This window comes from Xyrauchen texanus, chromosome 2 (genome assembly GCF_025860055.1).
Source record: "Xyrauchen texanus isolate HMW12.3.18 chromosome 2, RBS_HiC_50CHRs, whole genome shotgun sequence".
Lineage (NCBI taxonomy): Eukaryota > Metazoa > Chordata > Actinopteri > Cypriniformes > Catostomidae > Xyrauchen > Xyrauchen texanus.
In genome coordinates, this window is record NC_068277.1 from 21,273,154 (window position 1) to 21,295,733 (window position 22,580).

At 35.4% G+C, this 22,580-nt stretch overlaps 2 protein-coding genes and 1 non-coding gene across 4 annotated transcripts in view; 2 read left to right on the forward strand and 1 right to left on the reverse strand.

Annotated features, from left to right (window-relative positions):
* Positions 1-4,737, forward strand: part of LOC127656719 (RNA-binding protein FXR1-like) — a 29,596-nt gene extending 24,859 nt beyond the window's left edge. For both annotated transcript variants that reach the window (XM_052145198.1, XM_052145206.1), the window contains exons 13-17: positions 66-245; positions 362-565; positions 1,867-1,965; positions 3,353-3,447; positions 3,812-4,737. In XM_052145198.1, coding sequence (XP_052001158.1) covers positions 66-245; positions 362-565; positions 1,867-1,965; positions 3,353-3,447; positions 3,812-3,919 — 686 coding nt within the window. In that variant the 3' untranslated portion in view covers positions 3,920-4,737. The remainder of the gene's footprint in view (positions 1-65; positions 246-361; positions 566-1,866; positions 1,966-3,352; positions 3,448-3,811) is intronic.
* Positions 4,738-7,979: 3,242 nt separating this feature from the next.
* ponzr6 (plac8 onzin related protein 6) lies at positions 7,980-15,235 on the forward strand. Its single transcript, XM_052145393.1, has 4 exons — positions 7,980-8,102; positions 11,203-11,332; positions 11,416-11,576; positions 14,593-15,235. Exons 2-4 carry the CDS (start codon positions 11,218-11,220, stop codon positions 14,800-14,802), a joined length of 486 nt encoding a protein of 161 aa, XP_052001353.1. The 5' UTR covers positions 7,980-8,102; positions 11,203-11,217; the 3' UTR covers positions 14,803-15,235.
* Positions 15,236-21,220: 5,985 nt separating this feature from the next.
* trnan-guu (transfer RNA asparagine (anticodon GUU)) lies at positions 21,221-21,294 on the reverse strand. Its single transcript has one exon. It is a non-coding gene; the product is annotated as a tRNA-Asn (tRNA).
* Between the last annotated feature and the right edge of the window lie 1,286 nt (positions 21,295-22,580).

Below are 22,580 nucleotides of genomic sequence, written 5' to 3' on the forward strand. Positions count from 1 at the left end.
CATTTCGGTTTTTTAAATATAATAAAAACACACTTATAAATTTAATGATTTTTTATTTCTCAAAGGAACAAACTCTGAAATGTCCAATGCATCAGAGACTGAAGAAATAGTGGACCGGGAGCCTAGGCCCAGAGGGATTGAAGGAGATGAGAGGGGCTCTAAACGTGGAGGTCGTGGTCGTGGCTCTATTGCAGGCAGGGGCCGGGGAGGACCGGTACCCCGAAATACTAACACTATCAGCTCAGGTAGATGCAGCTTAAATGTGTGAATGTTTTAAGAGAAATCTAAATCATTATTGTACGTTTGGGCAGTCACAGTTTTGCATAGTGTCACTCTTCTCTACTGAATGTGTATGTTCCAGTACTCCGAGATCCAGACAGTAACCCGTACTCTCTGCTGGAGGGTGAAGGTGAACTAGGCGGAGATACCGATGCCAGTGAGAGCATGGGTGGCAGTGACCGCAGGAGACGTTCCCGCCGTCGCCGAAATGACCAGGAACCCAGCCTGATGGATGCAGCTGCTAACGAATCAGACAGTCAGGCAGCCGCCAGTGAGAACGGACTGGGTAAAACAAAGTTTTATTTTGATATAAACTACACGAGTTGATTAAGAACATTTGAGCGCACCGATAATACCCTGTGTTTGCATAGCGGTATTAAAACTTGCTTTTATCAGTTTCCTCCTCATATCATTTACAAAACAAATCGCAGTGTATACTTCATTGTACTGTGATAGCAGGTTCTGTGCATTTCACTTCAATTGTTCTCTTGTGGTCACTCCCCAGTATCTTGTAGCTGAACTGTGTACCATTTAGTATTTTCCAACTGTCATTTCTTATTTGAAGGAAACAAAAGTACATTTAAAAAAGAATGTGGTGAACCAGTCAACTGTAATTTCATCAACAACCCTGGAACTACTTCATAGCTGTGCAATTTAAAGGGATATTTCACCCAATTTCTCATCATTTACTCACCCTTATGCCATCCCAGATGGTGTATGACTTTCTTCTGCAGAACAGAAACAAAGATTTTTGGAAGAATATCTCTGCTCTGTATTCAATGCAAGTGAATGGTGACCAAAATTTGAAGGTCCAAAAGGCAGCATAAAAGTAATCCACAATACTCCAGTGGTTAAATCTATATCTTCAGAAGGATGATGATAGGTGTGGGTGAGAAACATAAATAATGAAGTTAATTATTTACTGTAAATCTCCACTTTCACTTTCTTCTTTTTGTTTTTGGTGATTCACATTCTTCATGGACTTAAATGTTGATCTGTTTTTCACCTGCACCTATCATATCGCTTCAAGATTTGTATGACTTTCCCCTATGTGTATGACTTTCTTTTGCTGAACCTAAATCTTTGGGTTTAACAGAAGAAAGTCATACAAATCTGGGATGAGGGTGAGTACGTTTTCAAGAGCATTTTCAATTTTGTTTGAACTATTCCTTTGTCAACCCAGTAGACCAGTGCAACAATTCTGTTGTATAGGGTGCAACAGAAGAACAGTGACCACGCAATGTTTAAGAGCCCTTTGCTCCAAGTACTTTTCCCAGTCATTTTTTCCATTGTCTTAATTTATGGGAACATAATGTAATGGCAATTAAAACATATTCTTTTACAACAATCCATTTGATCACATTTTAAGTAACAAATTACATCTGTAAAACAGGGTTACCTGTATGCCTGAGAGGGAATCCCCAGAAAAGATCATCCATATTAAGAAAGCTGTTGGGCCATAAAGAATAATCAAAGAAAATTGGGTTGATGGGAATTTCGTGGAACCGCCTCAAGCAGATAAACTGAATATAAATTGGTCCCTGAGCATCTCATTTCTCTCCCCCGTTCTCTCACTCTGACTCTTAGAAGAGGAGGGCAGGCCCCAGCGCCGCAATAGAAGCCGCCGCCGCCGTAATCGTGGCAACCGCCCTGAGGGAGGCTCCACCAGCCGTGATAGACAGCCAGGTGAGGGAGAGCAAGAAAGAAAGAGTCAAGATCTAGGAATAAAAGTGGCTTTTCTCTCTCTTTAATCTTTAACTGATTCTCATCAGACAAAATTTCAAATGTACTCAAACCTTTGTTTTCCAATGGGAGAATTTATGGGGCTTTTTGACTCCTTATTAAGCATAGTGAAAATAAATTGTTAATTGTTTGTGCCTTCAGTCTTCTTAATCTTTGGTTGCCAGGACTAAGCTTCAAAGTGTCAGTCTCTTTATTCACTACTGCAGGGGTGCAGCAGAATTTGGTTTTCAGCACAGAACAACCATAATGTGCAAAAAAAACAAAAGGAACTATACAGGAAATGAACTGAAAAAATATAATGGAAGTTTTATATATTTTCCCCTTTTGTGATTCCTGTAAAATAGTTATGCAACACCTTAGCTGTGTTAATCTGTATTTGTGAAAATACACAATGTGTTTAAAGGGAAATCATGTCATAATCTGCAAATATTTGCTGCTGTCTTTTTATTTAGTTTATAGTTGTAGAAGTCTCTTTAATTGTATTTTCAGTGGGTTTCGACATGGACAATCTCACAATAAACATTGATAACACTTTACAATAAGGTTCCCTTTGTTAACATTAGTTATTGCATTAGGTATCATGAACCAAATATTTTATAGTATTTATTCATCTTGGTTATAGAAGTTGGTTATGTACAATACAACTTTTAATTTTACAAATGCATTAGTATATGTTAAAATGAACATTAACCAAGATTAATAAATTCTGTTAAAGTATTGTTCATTTTTAGTACATATTAACTAATATAGTTGACAAAAGGAACCTTATTGTAAAGTGTTACCAACACATTAAAGGGACTAGACAACATAAACACCAGACATCTACAAAATGATATAGTACTAAGAAAAAAATGCATGTCCTTCCCACCAATCCCCCAATATAAATGTTTATTTATTAGGCTAAATTAATTGTTTTGCTTATATTTACCACTTTACTGCTCATAAATGCATGGAGTGTGCTAATATGAATAATAAACTCACAAGGAAAGTAGATTAGGTCAAATAAACCATTTATAATTGTAAAGCCTTTTCTAAGTTTGTCTAGTGCCTGATGGGAAATTATCTACCTCTTGTAGAGCAATACTTTAGAAAATTGGAGAATGGTCCCATTAGTCACAGACACGCATTGTTTTGGAATGAGTACACACCCATTTCTTGGTGTTAAAGAAAGAAGATCCTATCAAAGCGGAACATTTTGGAGTGAATTACCAGTATACGATGGGGCCCTGTGCCAAAACTTTGTCCACCCCTGTTATAGGAATATAACCGGAATATAACACCCCAGCTGACTGTTTAAAACTTTGCTTCCTTGTGTTCTGTGTTGATTTAGTTACTGTTGCTGACTTAATCTCTCGTGCCGAATCCCAGAGCAGACAGAACCTTCCAGAGAAGGAGGAGGAGACCCAACACGTATCCCATCCCAAGGTGAGCAAATACTAAAATAACAAACCCTCTCCTCTGCGATAAGTGCCCCTAAACATATAGATGTAATGAAAGTATCACATATTTGTTATACACCGAATGCCACTTCCATTGTCATGATATTCTGTGCACAAATACTACTGTATAATAACACGATTATTTTTATTTATTTTTTTATAAATATGCCCTACAAAGCTAAAACAGATTAGCAACAGAAACTAAGAAAAATGGTTTTGATTGTTAATAAATAACAAAGTTTTCTTGAATTAAAATGTATTTTAAATAGTTATTTTGCAGGATAAGGCACTGAACAAAATGTTAAAATTGGCCAGGATTCATTTAAACCCTTTCATTCTCTCCTCAACAGGAAAATGGGACTAGTGTAAGCAAGGTAGAACGTACTCCCAAGCGTTCCCCCAGCAACGGCGTAGCATCCTCTGGGGAGGCTCTAACCCTGGTGAATGGGGTGTCGTAAAACAGTCATCTCACACCCTTAAGACCCACATCTAGAGCAAGACACCATGGCGAATTCTGTCCCTGCTTGCATTCACGTAAACCTTTAAACTGACGAATGAAAATCGACTAAAATCCTTGAATTCATACAAGTTTACAAGGAGAAAAAGATACAAAAAAATGACGAACGCATCTACTTTAAACAACACATAACGGTGTATGTTTATCCTATCTATCAGTACTTATTGCTTATTTAAGACAAGCTTGCCAAAAATGAGCTGGTGGATATGACTTCAATATCTGACATAACACAGAAAACAGGACGTGACTATTTGGGTTTTATTTTAGAGAATATTTGTTTAGTTTTTGTTGTTGTCGTTGCTGTCATTATTTGATTTTGTTTGTTTGTACTCATTGGTAATGGGATTGTGAAAACTCTCCCAAACAGATACATCTCTGAAACGGTGTTAGCAAAATGAGGGAGGAGCTAACGGAGAGGAGATGAGATAAAGGTGGAGCCTCTCACAAGTGATTAAAGGCAAAAATGGGAAGCGGATAGACATTGTGCCTTAAATTACGAAAGAAAAAAAAAAACTTGAGTTTTCTTTTTTCTCCTTAGTATTTGCATTGATCATGGGATGAAGTAGGTGGTTCCTGTTTTTCTGTGTTTTTTATTTTGGCCAAGGAAAGGATTATGCAGAAAAAGAGTTCAGGGTTTAGATTGGGGGAAAAGGTGTGTGTGTGTGTGTGTGTGTGTGTGTGTGTGTGTGTGTGTGTGTGTGTGTGTGTGTGTGTGTGTGTGTGTGTGTGTGTGTGTGTGTGTGTGTGAGAGAGATACAGTGCAAGCATTATAAATTACATGATCCAAGAGGCAACCCAGTAGAATCAAGAAGAGATTCTTTGTGTCCCTTTAAAAAAGGAATAGTGACACGAGTGTCTTTACCTCGTTTAATGCCAGTGTCCTGGGTCTTAGCTGTTATAGAAGCTGCCTTTTTCAAACAGAATCGGAGATATAGACAAATAATCCACAAACTGACATGTTCAAAGTGTTTACATTTTTTTAGTATTTCATCACATCTTTCCCCAACAATCCACCTAAACTTCTAGCAGAATGAATGCATGTGGAAGGTAGCACATAGACACACACTAGATGGCTTGCAGCCCTTTGGTCTCAACTTACTGAAGGGCAGCAGGGGGTTGACTCCTCATGACCACCCCCTTTTGGTGTGGATAGTTGGTCTTGATTGTAAAGAAGGCACTCTGGGAACTGTGTAACCTCAAAAGATGAGCTGAAACACTTTGGCAGATGCATTCATTCACACACATGTGTGCATACAGATACAGAAACGCACCCGTGAGCATTGTGATACACTCCTATTTTGTTACAGCATAGTTCTATCTCCGCAGGGAGGTCTAAAGCTGCAAATGACTCTGGCAGAGAAACCGATCAAGGCGTTTGTTGTGTCCCTGGTTCTCACAGTTGAAAAAGAGGGAGGGACGGCTCTACCTTACTTTGTTACTGTCATATTGGTTCCTGCTCTCAGATATTTCTTTTTTTGTTGTTGTTGTTCTTTCCACATCATAGAAAAGAAAAAAGATTCAAATGGAATTGAAATAAATTATTTCTGGAATGACACCTTTTTGTGTAATTTGTTTCCTATCTGGGCTTATATGGTTGTATGTTATGTTCCGGTTTCAGTAGTTAAGTTAAGCTCAATCAACAGTATCTGTGCATAATGTTGATTTCCACAAAAAGTATTTAACTTGCCCCTTGATTATATAATAAAAATCAGGGTTCACATTAAGGCACTTGTAATGGAAGTGGGGCAAGTCCAAACATGCTAAAATACACACTTTTAAAAAGTATAGCCACAAGACAATATACATGTTAACATGATTTAAGAGTGATAACTTTTCACAAAATACAATCAATTCTGAAATCAATATAACGTACTGTCAGTTATCCCAAAATGAACCACTTCAGGGTCCCCACATCACTTCAGTTGCAGTGTAAGTATGCATTTCAGTGTAATATTAATACATTTCAACATTTGTTTTTCAGAACATTCCTGTTTACTTCTGTACAATAAACAAATGTGTTTGGTTGCCACTTGAAACCAGCTTAAAGTCTTGAAGCAATACCAGTTGAGAACCACTGCCCTATTTGTGTTTTTTTTTTTCCTAACAAACATCTCTCAAAATGGTAACCACTGCCAAACGTAACTGTTATTTCAGCTTTTACACACAGAGAGAGAGAGACACAGTTGAAGTCATAAGTTTACATACATCTTAGCCAAATACATTTAAACTCAATTTTTCACAATTCCTTGCATTTAATCATAAAAAAAATTCCTTGAATGTAAAATGTAAAAATAATTATTTATTTCAGCTTTTATTTCTTTCATCACATTCCCAGTGGGTCAGAAGTTTACATATACTTTGTTAGTATTTAGTCGCATTGCTTTAAATTGTTTAACTTGGATCAAACCTTTTGGGTAGCCTTCCTCAAGCTTCTCATAATAAGTTGCTGTAATTTTGACCCTTGGTGTAACTGAGTCAGGTTTGTAGGCCTCCTTGATCGCACATGCTTTTTCAGTTCTGCCCAAAAATGTTGTATCCGATTGAGGTCAGGGCTTTGTCATGGCCACTCAAATACCTTGACTTTTTTGTCCTTGAGCCATTTTGCCACAACTATGTTGGTATGCTTAGGGTAATTGTCCATTTGGAAGACCCATTTGCAAAAGAGCTTTAACTTCCTGGCTGATGTCTTGATATTGCATCGATATATCCACATCTTTTTCCTTCCTCATGATGCCATCTATTTTGTGAAGTGCACCAATCAAACCCCGATCTTCACGGTTGGGATGGTGTTGTTCGGGTTGCAAGCCTCACCCTATTTCCTCCAAACACAATGATGGTCATTATGGCCAAAAAGTTCAATTTTATTTTCAGTAGACCAGAGGACATTTGTCCAAAAGGTAAGATCTGTGTTCCCATGTGCACTTGCAAACTGTAGTCTGGATTTTTTTTATGGCAGTTTAGGAGCAGTGGCATCTTCCCATATATATATATATGTCAATATAGGACTTGTTTTACTGTGGATATAGATACTTGTCTACCTTTTTGTCTTACTTTTAACTCCAGCGTCTTCACAAGGTTCTTTATTGTTGTTCTGGGATTGATTTGCACTTTCCGTACCAAACTACGTTCATCTCTAGGAGACAGAATGCATCTCCTTCCTGATTGGTATGATGGCTGCGTGGTCCCATGGTGTTTATACTTGCTTACTATTGTATGTACAGATGAATGTGGTCCTTCAGGCATTTGGAAATTGCTCCCAAGAATGAACCACATTTGTGGAGGTCCACAGTTTTGTAATAAAAATCTGTAAACAATTGTTGGAATAATTACTCATGTCATGCACAAAGTAGATGTACTAAACGACTTGCCAAAACTATAATTTGCTAATATGAAATCTGTGGAGTGGTTAAAAAATGTGTTTTAATGACTTCAACCATCGAATATTATTATTTTTATTGTTTGCTTTCACTAAGAGTCATACTGAAAAATGTGTTTACCAAATGATATTGGGGACAGCACTGAATTGTGATTTGTGCTTGCTTAAATATGTTAAAGCTGAACTAATATTAAAGGCTTTAGAACATGATCCCAGTTCATACATCATGGTCCATTCAGACCTTCTCATAAAAATGCATGTTGTTCCTGGAACAGACTTAATCCTTGCATGTTTACTGATTCATTGCCATGCTAAATGCATTGTTTATCAAAGCTTTATTCTGCTCCGTGCCTGTAGACTGGTTCTGTTTCAGGATGTTGCACTCCAGGCGTTACTGTACAAATAAGAATTATCATAAATTAGTATCATTATACATGCTAACTTCACCTTTTTTATATATAATTTGAATAATGATATCCAACTATTTTATTTAGCTCTGGCATTACAATTGAAGAGCACCTGCTTATTATATAATATAATGATGCATTCAAAACCACAAAGGTAAAGGGTAGGGGTTTAGTGACATATTAAAGCAAATATACCAAGTTGCCGCCTCTCAATTCTACTCACCTGTGGCCACCTTGACTACAACTCCACCTAGAATCTGGTGTCTTTTTTCCCCACCCCTTGTGAACAACAGTGCATTAGCTCACGGCTTCACACCCTCTGAAGACCAAGCTCCAAGCAGGTAAGTTGTTCTATAGGTTTCAATTAATTATTTGAATGGTAACACTTTAAAATAAGGTTCATTTGTTTACATTAGTTAACAACATGAACTAACAATAAACAATACTTTAACAGTATTTATTCATCTTGGTTGATTTTAACATGGTAATGCATTTTTCAAATCAATAGTTGTACATTTTTACATTAGTTAATATAGTTATGACTATAAACTAACAATGAACAATTGTATTTTTATTAACTAGCTTTAACAAAGATTAACAAATGGTGTAAAAACATATCGTTCATTGTTAGTTCATGATACCTAATGCATTAATGAATGGAATTTTATTGTAAAGTGTTAACAATTTGTATTGTTATTGATGTTTTCTTACAGATTCAGGCTTTATTATAGATGTTTTAAATAAAAAAAATTAGATCACTTTGTAAGCGTTTGTTGTTGTCAACTTGTTTTTCAGTCAAAGTTCTTTATCAGCTGTTAAAATGGTTGCAAGAAAACATTATGCAACGCAAATGTAAATTAGTGTTTTGATTATCAGCATTTTAGTTGAAGCATGTGAAGAAAAGGGGACAAGAGCTTTTATTGAGATTTAGACAGCAGTGTGCATGGTTTACCTTCACTATTATTTAAATGATATTCTTCCAATCCTGTATCACCATTTTGTTTGTCCTTATTTCAATGCTGACCAAATTGTCAAATGCAATATGGTTAATGGCCTCCATCTGTGAACTAGGAGAGGCTGAATGCCAAATTTGCAAGTAAAATTTGGGGGGGGAAGGAAAACTTACCTGCTTTTATTTAATATCTCTCTCTGTAGCTCTCCGAAACTATACAGAATGAAACTTCTCTTGATTGTTTTTTTCCCCCCATCTCTTCCGTCTCCCATTTTCTATGGTCTATTTCTCTTTAGCGGAACAAGAGGTATGGAAATATGCCTTGTATTGCTCTGTGCTGGGGTAGAGTAGCAGACCAGCCCTGCAGGTGGGGAAGGGATTTCTTTTTTTTTTTTTTTTTTGGCCAGCTCAAGTTTCAACATAACCTGTTCATATATGAGATCATAGCAGAACTGAAGTCTAAATGAGTTGACAATACTAACCCTGTAGCTCTTTCCTGTCCCTTTTTCTTTTATCGTGATGCAGTGTGAACAAATCTAAAAATTCCAGAACTGTTTTATAATCAGTTCAAGGTACTCTTTGTCATTCGGCCTTTATAATGGTGTATCAGAGAGAATGAAATATAATTTTACAGAAAGGTCAAAGTCTTTACAAAGGTGAAAATGCACAGTTATATGCATTATTGTCATTTAGAGTCATGATGTGACATTCTTATTGGATGTCAGTAAGACTTTAAGAGGGTTGATGTGTGTTTTTATAATCTGTTCAAGGTTCACTTTTTCAATCATAATGGTGTAACCGAAAGAATTAAACAGTGGTGTGTACAGAAGGGGACCTTTTCATGCCCAAATCAAAAGGTGCCCCTATTGGTTGTCCAGAAATAATCTAATAATATCAATAAAATTAATATCTGTAAATAATCTCACAATACTTGGAAAGATGTTTCAATATGAGATTTCCTTGTAAATCATGGAAGTATTGAAGGGATAGTTCACCCAAAAATGAAAATTATCATCGTCAACTGTAATTTCATCAATAACCCTGGTAATATTTCATAGCTGTGCAATTTAAAGGGATATTTCACCCAAAAATTCATAATTTACTCGCCTTCATACCATCCCAGATGTATATGAATTTCTTCTGCAGAACACAAAGACTTTTATTAGAATATCTCAGCTCTGTTAGTCCTTACTTTAAGAGAGTCCTTTTTTACCACTAATCTCCATTTTCACTTTCACAATTTTAAATGTGAAAGGGAAAGTGGAGATTTATAATTAAAAAAGGACTTAAATATTGATAGATTTTTTCACCCAAACTTATATCACTTCTGAAGATATGGAGTCTATTGGATTACTTTTATGCTGCCTTTAAGTGATTTTTGTATTTTCAAAGACCTGGTCACCATTTAGTTTAGCATTGTAAGGACCAACAAAGCTGTGATATTCTTCGAAAAATCTTAATTTGTGTGCAGCAGAAGAAAGCCATTCACATCTGAAATTGCATGAGGGTGAGTAAATGATGAGGTTTTTGGGTGAACTAATCTTTTAAAGAAAAAAAAGGTGGAGGGAGATGTCTTTAAAAGCGTATGCAAAAGCATATTCGGATCATCAGAGGAGTGGCGAGTAACTGGTCAAACAGGAACATCCACTGTGTTAATTGTACTGCAAATATATAAAATTATACTTCATTGCTACTGCATTTCCGACATCGCACACTTGCTTATTAGACAGCTTTATGAATTACAATGGGAGTGTTCAATCTGCTTTCGGTATAGATATTCATACAATAATGCCATAAAATTGCTGTAGGTCCTAAATGTTCATGTCAGAATATGGTAAAATACAATTATATTAATATGAGAATATAGAAAGTACTATAAGATGTGTCCGTTCTATAAAGAGGATGATGAGGTCAAGAGTGTATGCAGCAGAGATGAGAGAAAAGTGATGAGACAAGAAAAACAGTTGAACCCTATAACTAAAAAGCACTGTGGTATTACAATGGTACTGAATGATTCATATTTCATAATAGTATTCTCTAAGGTACTTGAAAAAATACCATGGTTTTACAATGGTTAAAAAACATGACATTACCATGGACCATGTCTTAAAAACACTGTAATACCATGGTATTTTGTGAAAAGATAACAAAATAGGTTACTTGTGATGAAAAATTAGGATATTTATTTAATAAAAGAAAAAAAGCATAACTATGTAAAAGCAAAGAAAGCAGTTATGTATAAATACTACTCATTAAAATAATATGTGTGTGTGTGTGTGTGTGTGTGTGTGTGTGTGTGTGTTTGTTATATATATGTATATAAATGCCCTTTTTATCCTTCAACCCTGCCCCTGCTGAGGTCTGTGCATGCCACTGGAATGAAATAAAATTTGACAGAAGGGCCAAATGTTTTATGATGGTGAAAAAGTGCATTTACAGTTAATGCAATACTGTCAATTGATTTTAATAGGGTTGATGTGTATTCACAGGCCAATCTTGGGATCATGATGGCACATGCAGCTGTAAGTGTGCAACCAGCCATGGTGGTGACAACTGAGAATGTGAAAATAAACCAGTGGAGCAGTGGAGTGTGTGACTGTTGCGAAGACATGAGCATCTGTAAGTAAGCATCTGTTATTTACAAGTAACACAGTATGCCATGTGTCAAACATCTGACAGCTTTGTTCTTGTGTTTCTGGCAGGTTGCTGTGGTTTCTGGTGCCCTTATTGCCTAATGTGTAAGACCAGTGAGGATTTTGGAGAGTGTCTCTGTCTCCCCCTCCTGGAGATGTGCTTTGGGGGCATCTTGCCTCCTGTTACTCTCTCCATGAGGAGCACTATGAGAGAAAGGTACCGCATTAGGGTATGTACAGCATCAGACTTCTGTGCCACAACAAATGTTAATAAAAACATATGTTACCTACATATTAAAGTATGATGGCATTTTAGTGCCTTGTTAAAAGGATAAAGGATAAAGTCATAACATTACTAGTCTAAAGTAATATTACTTTAAATATTTTAAGAATAATGTCAAAATTATGAGAATAACGTTAAAGCATTTTGAGATTAAAGTCGTAATGTTATAACATAAAAAACAATGTTATGAGAAAAAAAAAACATTGTGAGATTACAGTGGTAATGTTTTAAGAATAAAGTCATAGCATCATGTGATTATTCTCATAAAACATTTCAACTGTAATCTCATAATGCTACGACTTTAATCTCATAAAACATTACCACTGTATTCTCATAATACTACAACTTTAATCTCATAAAACATTTCCACTGTAATCTCATAATGCTACGACTTTAATCTCATAAAACATTACCACTGTATTCTCATAATGCTACAACTTTAATCTCATAAAACATTTCCACTGTAATCTCATAATGCTACAACTTTAATCTCATAATGCTACGACTTTAATCTCATAAAACATTTCCACTTTAATCTCATAATGCTACAACTTTAATCTCATAATACTACAACTTTAATCTCATAAAACATTTCCACTGTAATCTCATAATGCTACAACTTTAATCTCATAATGCTACGACTTTAATCTCATAAAACATTTCCACTTTAATCTCATAATGCTACAACTTTAATCTCATAATACTACAACTTTAATCTCATAAAACATTACCACTGTATTCTCATAATGCTACAACTTTAATCTCATAAAACATTTCCACGGTAATCTCATAATGCTACAACTTTAATCTCATAATGCTACGACTTTAATCTCATAAAACATTTCCACTGTAATCTCATAATGCTACGACTTTAATCTCATAAAACATTACCACTGTATTCTCATAATGCTACAACTTTAATCTCATAAAACATTTCCACGGTAATCTCATAATGCTACAACTTTAATCTCATAATGCTACGACTTCAATCTCATAAAACATTTCCACTTTAATCTCATAATGCTACGACTTTAATCTCATAAAACATTTCCACTTTAATCTCATAATGCTACGACTTTAATCTCATAAAACATTTCCACTGTAATCTCATAATGCTAAGACTTTATTCTCATAAAACATTTCCACTTTAATCTCATAATGCTACAAATTTAATCTCATAAAACATTTCCACTTTAATCTCATAATTCTACAACTTTATTCTCATAAAACATTACCACTTTAATCTCATAATGCTACAAATTTAATCTCATAAAACATTTCCACTTTAATCTCATAATGCTACAACTTTAATCTCATAAAACATTTCCACTGTAATCTCATAATGCTACAACTTTAATCTCATAAAACATTTCCACTGTAATCTCATAATGCTACGACTTTAATCTCATAAAACATTTCCACTGTAATCTCATAATGCTACAACTTTAATCTCATAAAACATGTCCACTGTAATCTCATGATGCTACGACTTTATTCTCATAAAACATTACCACTGTAATCTCATGATGCTACGACTTTAATCTCATAAAACATTTCCACTGTAATCTCATAATGCTACGACTTTAATCTCATAAAACATTTCCACTGTAATCTCATAATGCTACGACTTTAATCTCATAAAACATTTCCACTGTAATCTCATAATGCTACGACTTTAATCTCATAATGCTACAAATTTAATCTCATAAAACATTTCCACTTTAATCTCATAATGCTACGACTTTAATCTCATAAAACATTTCCACTGTAATCTCATAATGCTACGACTTTAATTTCATAAAACATTTCCACTGTAATCTCATAATGCTACGACTTTAATCTCATAATGCTACAAATTTAATCTCATAAAACATTTCCACTTTAATCTCATAATGCTACGACTTTAATCTCATAAAACATTTCCACTGTAATCTCATAATGCTACAACTTTAATCTCATAAAACATTTCCACTTTAATCTCATAATGCTACGACTTTAATCTCATAAAACTTTTCCACTGTAATCTCATGATGCTACTACTTTACAGTGGTAATGTTTTATGAGAATAAAGCCATAATCTTACAAGAATAAAGTCGTAGCATCATGAGATTACAGTGGTAATATTTTATGAGATTAAATTTGTAGAATTATGAGATTAAAGTAGAAATATTTTGAGAAGAAATTTGTAATGTTACGAGAATAAAATCGTAACATTATGAGATTAAAGTAGTAATTTTTTATGAATAATGTCAACATTATGAGAATGTCACAGAGATGCGAGATTAAAGTCATAATATTATTAAGATAAAGTATTAGCAAAGTGGAGCATTGGTTGTCATGTTTATATATTTACTAAATAACCACTGCCGTGTCCAAATACTAATGATAAATCATTACTGATGCACCAGAAGATCAAGAATGTCTTTCTTGGTAAATCCTATCCTAAAGGATTACCTCAAAATATTTATTCTTTATTCATGCAATATTATGCACAATTTTATATTTATAACCTTACTCTGTAAAACGGCATATTATGCGATTGTTCTCAAAACATTACTTCTTAATATTGTGTAATGTTACATATTTATCCTCAATCTTATTATTAATTTGTATTTGATTTAGATTGCATATTAAATAAATACTGTATTTCAGCCAAAAAAAATTGTGATTTGTGAAACACAAAGGACATGTTAGGGAAAATGACAGCCTCAGTCACCATTCACTTTTTTTTTCTTTTTTTTTTTTACATAGAATGAAAGTGGATGAGAGGCTGTCATTCTGTCTCATATCTCCTTTTTTTTCAACATTCCTTTAAGAACAAATCTCATGATAAGTCTTCATGGGCTTCCGTTTTTAGACTCAAGTTCCACATAACATTTAATGTACATTTCTGCACTGTCTCTCGCTCTCTCTCTCTCTCTCTCTCTCTCTCTCTCTCTCTCTCTCTCTATTCTCTCTTGAAGGGTTCTATCCAAAATGATTGCTGCGTGGCCACCTGTTGCACTGTGTGCGTATGGTGTCAAATGGCGAGAGAGCTAAAGGCTCGAAAGCACTCCCTAGTGGTCATCAACCCTGCTATTAATGCAGCATACCAACCGCCACAAGCTTTCAACCAGCCAATACAAGCTGTCAATATGGGCTACCAGTCTCATCACCCCAGTTCTCCCTATTAATCACATGCACAGATGCACACATCTGCATTTAAACTCAGGAATGAGCAAACCTACCTTCATTTACATAATCTGTTGAATAATGCTCAAGAAATCTTTAAATGTACACTTCTCTATGTATTCACACCATTACTTTTGACTGAACGACACTATTTAATAACACATTTTTTAGCACTTTCCTCTATCGACTGATTGCCAAAATGTTCTTTATATAGTTCTTAATTTATATATTCAAATGAAATTATATGTATGATTGGGTAAATACTTTCTATTTTATTGAATAAATATTTCCTCAAAGCAACGTTGTCTCACATTTTTCAATGTGATACAATTTATTCAAACGTTTGTTCCGGTTCACTAATTTGATTGGACAAGTGGCATTCCAAGAGTGCTGAAATATTTCATAAAACAACATTGGAGCGTTTCCCCATTTGTCAAATTCCGCTCGTCTGTTTTTACTACATTCCAATCCTTGATACTACTTGGTCTTCTTTTGGAACAATTTTCATTGGTGGAGCAAAAATAAAGAAAATTATCTATCCATGGTGGCTCAAATATCAGTTACCCATTAAGTTCTTGTTTGTTAAGTTCTGTTTTATTCAAGCAGCCATGGTGATATTCATTACATGATTGCAAGTGTATTGTGTACACTTATTTTGTTTTTGCTGTGTATTTGTGTTTGCTAAGGAACTGGATGTGATGATATGTACACTTCAGTACATAGATACTGTACTAAAACAATCACTACTCGCACAGGTCTGTGTTGAACACTGATTTGTTTGTGCTCAGTGTGTCTGTGATTGGGTTATTGTAGTTAAATGGTGTCCACACAGAAGTAACTCGTGGTTAAGATGCTGAGATTAATAATAGGAAATTTGAGGGGAAAGACAATGAAAACAATGGATATGTAACCAACACAAAATATATATCCACAGAAACCACCGGACCATTCTGGCCACATAGCAACACTCCCATATTTTTCTAAGGTAACTCTGCAAACAGAAAGATGATCCTTCAATTGCCTCTGTGAAAAGATTTGAAGCCCACTCATCTGTCAGCCAAATTCACAAAGTGTACAGATTTCATAATGTTTTTTGTTGTAGTAGTTGCTTGTGTGAACTGCATGTTTAATATAAACCTTCTTTTCGTAATAGCTTTTTTTTAGGACAGTGAGCAACTTTCACAACCATTCGTTTTAGCCCTAGTGGTTGAGTAGGGAACTGCTCGCAAAAGAAAATTGTTTCTTGTTGTAATAGCTTTTTTTTGTCGAAAAACATGGAGGTATGAAACCAGTGTCATGTCCCTGTCCATTCTGAGTCTGACAGTGAGTAGCAAGAAGAAGATGAGATTAATCTCAGTCAGCCCCAGGACCAGCCTGTCTACAACAAGCTCATCAGCAGCCTGCAGGAGCAGGAATATGGATGTCAAAGATTTGTGAAATTAAATGGTCTTCTGGTCCAAGGAATGAGCCACACCACATGGCTGACAATGTTATAAGGATGCAACAATCCTTATAACGTGTGTGCAGCACAAAGTCTTCTTTTGAAGTTTTCATCCCAAACACCATACAGAAAATCTTCTGGATTGCACAAACGTTGAGAGAAGTTGTGTTTTTGGAGAGAGATGGAAGGAGATGGGCCAAACTCATTTACATGCATACTTTGGGTTAAAAAAAACAAAAATGTTTTGGTTCCATCAGACCAACAAACATTGGGTGAATAACATAAAAATGGATACCACTCAATGGTTTAAAAACCCAATAATGTTGTGTGTCCATTAAACATTGGGTGAATAATCAAAATTTGAAGACCACACAAGGGTCAATTATCTTCATATATTTCAGATTGTGTGATTGTCTTGCATGGCTAAACCAAAAATGACAACTTGTGTGCTGCCGGCAATTCAAATTAATTGCCCAGAACTATAGAATCTTGTACAGAAAAGAACACTTTTTTTTATTTCTATATGCCTATTTATTCTTTAAATGTGCTGAACTTTTTACCCACAGATCACACACAACCACTTTATTCTCTTAAATTTGATGATGTCTTGTTTCATCATGTTGACAAAGAAGGAGTGGTACCATTGTTTGCAGTTACTGCACTGAATATGGTGGGGGTAAATTGTGACAGTTAAACTTTGTATACTTTTATATTATAACTAACATATTAATGTGAAGAAATATGTCCTTTTAATTAAGTTAATGAAAGTTATGTTTAACCAGAATTTGGTACATAGTACATGTACTTTGGCACTGTCTTGTTTGAATAACATGTTGCTAGCTTCCTTATGTTTTGGGATACAGCATGTACCCCAACACACTAGCATCTGTACTGGACAACAAAGTTTGTTGGTGATCTGAGGTATGCTATGGGCAGTTGCTGACCAGCCCGTGGCATATTGTATGTTGAATAACTACACCATTACTAAAGTTTATTTATGGTCACACCAATTAGCATCAGACAGAAGGTTCTACACAATACATCATGTGTATGAATTCTAGTAATTGTGGGAAATTGTCATTACCATTAACCCATGCTGCAACACTTATATGTAATGAAAATGCTACAGGAGCTACTGAAACTATGCCTTCAAGAATTGTAGAGATGGTCATGTTACTGGGCTCATTGCTAATCGATCGAAATAGTAGTTTATAGGTATTACATTTTACATTAACTCTGTTGTAACTCAGTAGTTATATATTACCGATGAAGATTCAGTTAGTCCAACAAATAATGTTTTATTTCTATGTTATTGCTTGTTACCTACACAGGCATTAATGTTCTATAACTTCAGTATTTGTATGCAGGTGTGTGGTAACAGCTATGACAATCGCAAAGTTGTGTGAATTACAGTGATGTGTATGTCACAGGACATATCGGGTATTGCTACAATTGGCTATAGATAATCCTTTCACTTTAAATCACTAGTAGAGTTTATACATTTTAATGGCTTTACAGCTACTTTAAAGTTTACTAATATTATACACATTTGGGTCGTACACCATTACTATCTGTTCCTACATCACATTTACCCAAAATTGTAACATGAAGTAATGGTAATCATAATACACCACTTTAATGATGGTGGACAAATCTCCTTATTCTACAGACTAATTACCACTTGCAGCAAAGAAACAACTGAAACTAAGCATCGGGCATGATGTCAAGGTTTAAATGAGGATATAAGATTAGTTGAATGGCAGAGTACCTTTAATACAAGGTTTAAGCTACTGTAACACAAATGGATTATGAGAGTATATATAACTCCAGAAATATTTCATAAATGTAACCCCAATATTCCAGGTCAGTGTATAAAATGTGACTTGGAGAAAGGAACTCTAAATCATTGATTATGGAACAGTGCTCAAATACAACTTTTTGGGGAAAAAAGTTATGATTATTTGTCTCTGTTTGGTGGTGAAACAAACAGTCCCCAAATGTCCTTAACTTTGTATTCTTAATATGTTTCCTGCTACTTGTACTTTAACTAGCTCTGGAAAGAAAGTGCTGATCTTTTGTTTATTACAAGCTAAACCAGTAATTGCTTGATATGGAAAAACTTAGAAAGCCCTAATATTAAACAAAGGATAGTTCTCTCTACTGTTTGACTATGGAAAAACTCATGTTTATCTTAAGGATAATAAACAATATTCGCTTAAATACTGATACAGGCAAATTATCAGTACTGGTACTACTCGACCTCAGTGCTGCATTTGACACTGTTGATCACAACATACTTCTTGACAGGCTGGAAAACTGGGTGGGGCTTTCTGGGATGGTCCTAAAATGGTTCAAGTCATACTTGGAAGGGAGAGATTATTATGTGAGTATAGGAGACCATAAGTCTGAGTGGACGTCCATGACATGCGGAGTCCCTCAAGGCTCAATCCTTGCGCCACTCCTGTTCAACCTGTATATGCTCCCAATGAGCCAAATAATGAGAAAGAACCAAATTGCTTACCACAGCTATGCAGACGACACACAGATCTACTTAGCCCTATCACCTAACGATTACAGCCCCATTGACTCCCTGTGCCAATGCATTGATGAAGTTAACCGTTGGATGTGCCAAAACTTTCTTCAGTTAAACAAAGACAAAACTGAAGTCATTGTGTTTGGAAACAAAGATGAAGTTCTCAAGGTGAATGCACACCTTGATGCTAGGGGTCAAACAACTAAAAATCAAGTCAGGAATCTTGGTGTGTCTCTAGAGTCAGACCTTAGTTTCAGTAGTCATGTCAAAGCAATAACTAAATCAGCATACTATCATCTGAAAAATCTTGCAAGAATTAGATGCTTTGTTTCCAGTCAAGACCTAGAGAAACTTGTGCATGCTTTCATCACCAGCAGGGTGGATTATTGTAATGGACTCCTCACTGGCCTTCCCAAAAAGACCATAAGACAGTTCCAGATCATACAGAACGCTGCTACCAGGATTCTGAGCAGAACCAGAAAACTTGAACATATCACACCAGTCCTCAGGTCTTTACACTGGCTCCCAGTTACATTTAGGATTGATTTTAAAGTATTATTACTGGTATATAAATCACTCAATGGGCTAGGACCTCAATATATTGCAGATATGCTCAATGAATATAAACCCAACAGATCACTCAGATCATTAGGATCACATCAGCTAGAAATACCAAGGGTTCACTCTAAGCAAGGAGAGTCTGCTTTTAGCTATTATGCCAGCCGCAGCTGGAACCAGCTTCCAGAAGAGATCAGATGTGCTCCTACAGTAGTCACATTGAAATCCAGACTCAAAACACATCTGTTTAGCTGTGCATTTACTGAATGAGCACTGTGCCACTGTGTGTCCGACTGTTTGTACTGTATTTTATTTTATTTTATATTCTAAACTGTTTCAATTATTCTTATTTTAATCTCTTCTATGTAAAGCACTTTGAATTACCATTGTGTATGAAATGTGCTATATAAATAAACTTGACTTGCCTTGCCTTGCCTAAGGGAAACCGTGAAAATTTAAACAAAGTATGGAATTTACAGAATCTAATCCTAACAGTCTATTTTCTGTGTCACTGACCCATTATATGTTTTTTTTGTAAATTATAGAATAGAATCCTTAATTTTGGTCACACAATATACACAGTTTTTTTGCATATATACAGTGAAATTTATTAGTTTTCACATATCCCAGCTAAGCTGGGGTCAGAGTGCAGGGTCAGCCATGATACAGCACCCCTGGAGCAGATAGGGTTAAGGGCCTTGCTCAAGGGCCCAACAGTGGAATCTTGGTGGTGCTGGGGCTTGAATCCCCTTCCTTCTGGTCAGTAACCCTGAGCCCCAACCACTGAGCCCCAACCACTGAGCCACCACTGCCTTTAAATTATGTACTGGCATGTATGTGAAAGTTTCCTTTATTTGTTTATTTTATATGTGTGTGTGTGTGCGTTGTTAGTTTTATCTTATTTTAGTGGCGTTGTTTAAATACAAATTTAAATAAATAAACAAATCTGGTAATCAGAAGATCGCTGGTTCGATCCCCACAGCCACCACCATTGTGTCCTTGAGCAAGGCACTTAACTCCAGGTTGCTCCAGGGGGATTGTCCCTGTAATAAGTGCACTGTAAGTCACTTTGGATAAAAGCATCTGCCAAATGCATAAATGTAAAAATCAAATAAGACAGTGTTAAAAAAATAGTGATTGATTATTTCTGATTATTTTTATTTTCCTGATATTTCATGTTTCTAATGAAAGTTACTGCAAAGAAAATCTCATTTGTCTGTATTGGGTCCCTCGGTCTGAAAAGGTTGTAAAGCCCTGATTTAATGGGTGTTGAATGTATTTAATATTTAAGATAATATCTAAGTGCAAACTTGAAGGAATAGTTCACCAAAAATGTAAATTCTCTCTTCATTGAATCACACTAATGTCGTTCCAAACGCCTATGACTTCCGTAGGATTTCCTTTTCAGTCCAATGGAAGAAAGAAAGTTATACAGGCTTTGAAAAACAAGAGAGGGAGTAAATGAAGACAGATATTTTTATTTATTTATTTATTTTATGGTGAACTGCAATATTTTAAATTATCCACTAGGTGGCATTCATGTATCGCCAAGAAATCACATATCGCATATGAATCACTCACAGAACATGGAGTAAAGTCGAGGTATCCAATGGGCTTCAATTTTAGATGGCCAGAGAACTTGGCCAATTAAATGATTATGTAGGTAGTGTATCTGCCTTTGGGCAATATGGCTATCAAAAGACACAAAATGATCAGAAAATTACTTTCTGGTTTAATGCAATGTAAAAGTCATGAAGAAGTCTTCACTCATTTGTTATGGTTGTATGAGTTTATGTGGTTGGTGGTCCCATAAGCACTTTGAATATTAAGTGAATCTTTGATGTGCAAGTGCTCAGGGATTCTTTATACTAAAAATCAAAAATGTAACCGTCCCTGGGTGGACTCGAACCACCAACCTTTCGGTTAACAGCCGGACGCGCTAACCGATTGCGCCACAGAGACAGGATGCGAGATTCATTCCGATTGGTGGAATCCATTATTAGGAGGACTCAAGCTTGGTGGAATTATGAATTCATGGGACGATCATTGGCTGAGAAAGAAGGAATAGGCGAAGGCGGACTGGACGGAAGAATCAGACGATCTGTTGTAGATAACTTCGTACAGATCATTTGTACAGACTTTTCTGTTCTGTCTATCGTTCTTTCTGTCTGTCGTTCTGGCCGTCTATCTCTATCGCTTTCTGTCTATCTATCGTCCCATCTGTCTGTTGTGTGAGCCCTGTTCGTCAGTTACATGTTTGTCGTTCTATCTCTTTGCTTATCTATTTCTGTCTATTAATGTGACATTTAGTTGTATTATGTTCTATATGTTGACAGGTTACAGGATCTGCCTGACCGCCTCTGCACACAGTTTCAAAGACCTGACACGATCCAGACCTGTGATCTGCTGTGAAGTTCCATCTACAATCAACAAGCACAAAACATGTCCTCCAACCTTCAATGTATTCTTGCCAAATGTATATCAGTTTTTCTAATCCAATGTATTACATTATTTCTTGCTTGATGTTCATATATATACGTATATGGTTGGGAGGGTTACTTTTAAAATGTATTCCACTACATATTACAGAATACATGCTGTAAAATGTAATTTGTAATGTATTCCGTTAGATTACTAAAGGTCAGTAATGTAAATACTTTGGATTACTTCTTTAGCCCTGGTAGATTTTTTTTAACTTGTTTTGACTATAAAAACTGTAAGACAAAATACACATGTTAAAAATACATTCTCTGAAAAACCTAAATATATTATGTGGTGTTATTTCTAAAACAAGATCAATCAAACTGATCTTGTTTTAAGGATTTTTAGATAATTTTACAGGAAAACAATGTAAAAATTATTAGCAAGAATAACATTTTTGGCCTAATATCAAAGGTCTTACTAGAAAAAAGAAATTATGATACAATGTGAATTTTCTTGATAAATAATATGATCAGGGATTAATTGGGCGGTATGTTAGGGATTAATTGGGCGGTATTCAACATATTTAGTTGGACTTCAACTTAGCCAGCTTAACAAATCTTAAAGTTTGTCACACTTTATCCCTGATATTTAGTGAGATTCAGTATGAGCCAATGACAGATAACAGTTGCTCGCCACTCTATTTCTGCCCTTCCTTGCTCCACCTACTACTATATCCCACAAGGTATTTGTTAACATGATTGCAGCAACACAGTCACATCTTACTTACGGTTTGAGAATACTTATTTACTTTTTTTTTTTTTAGG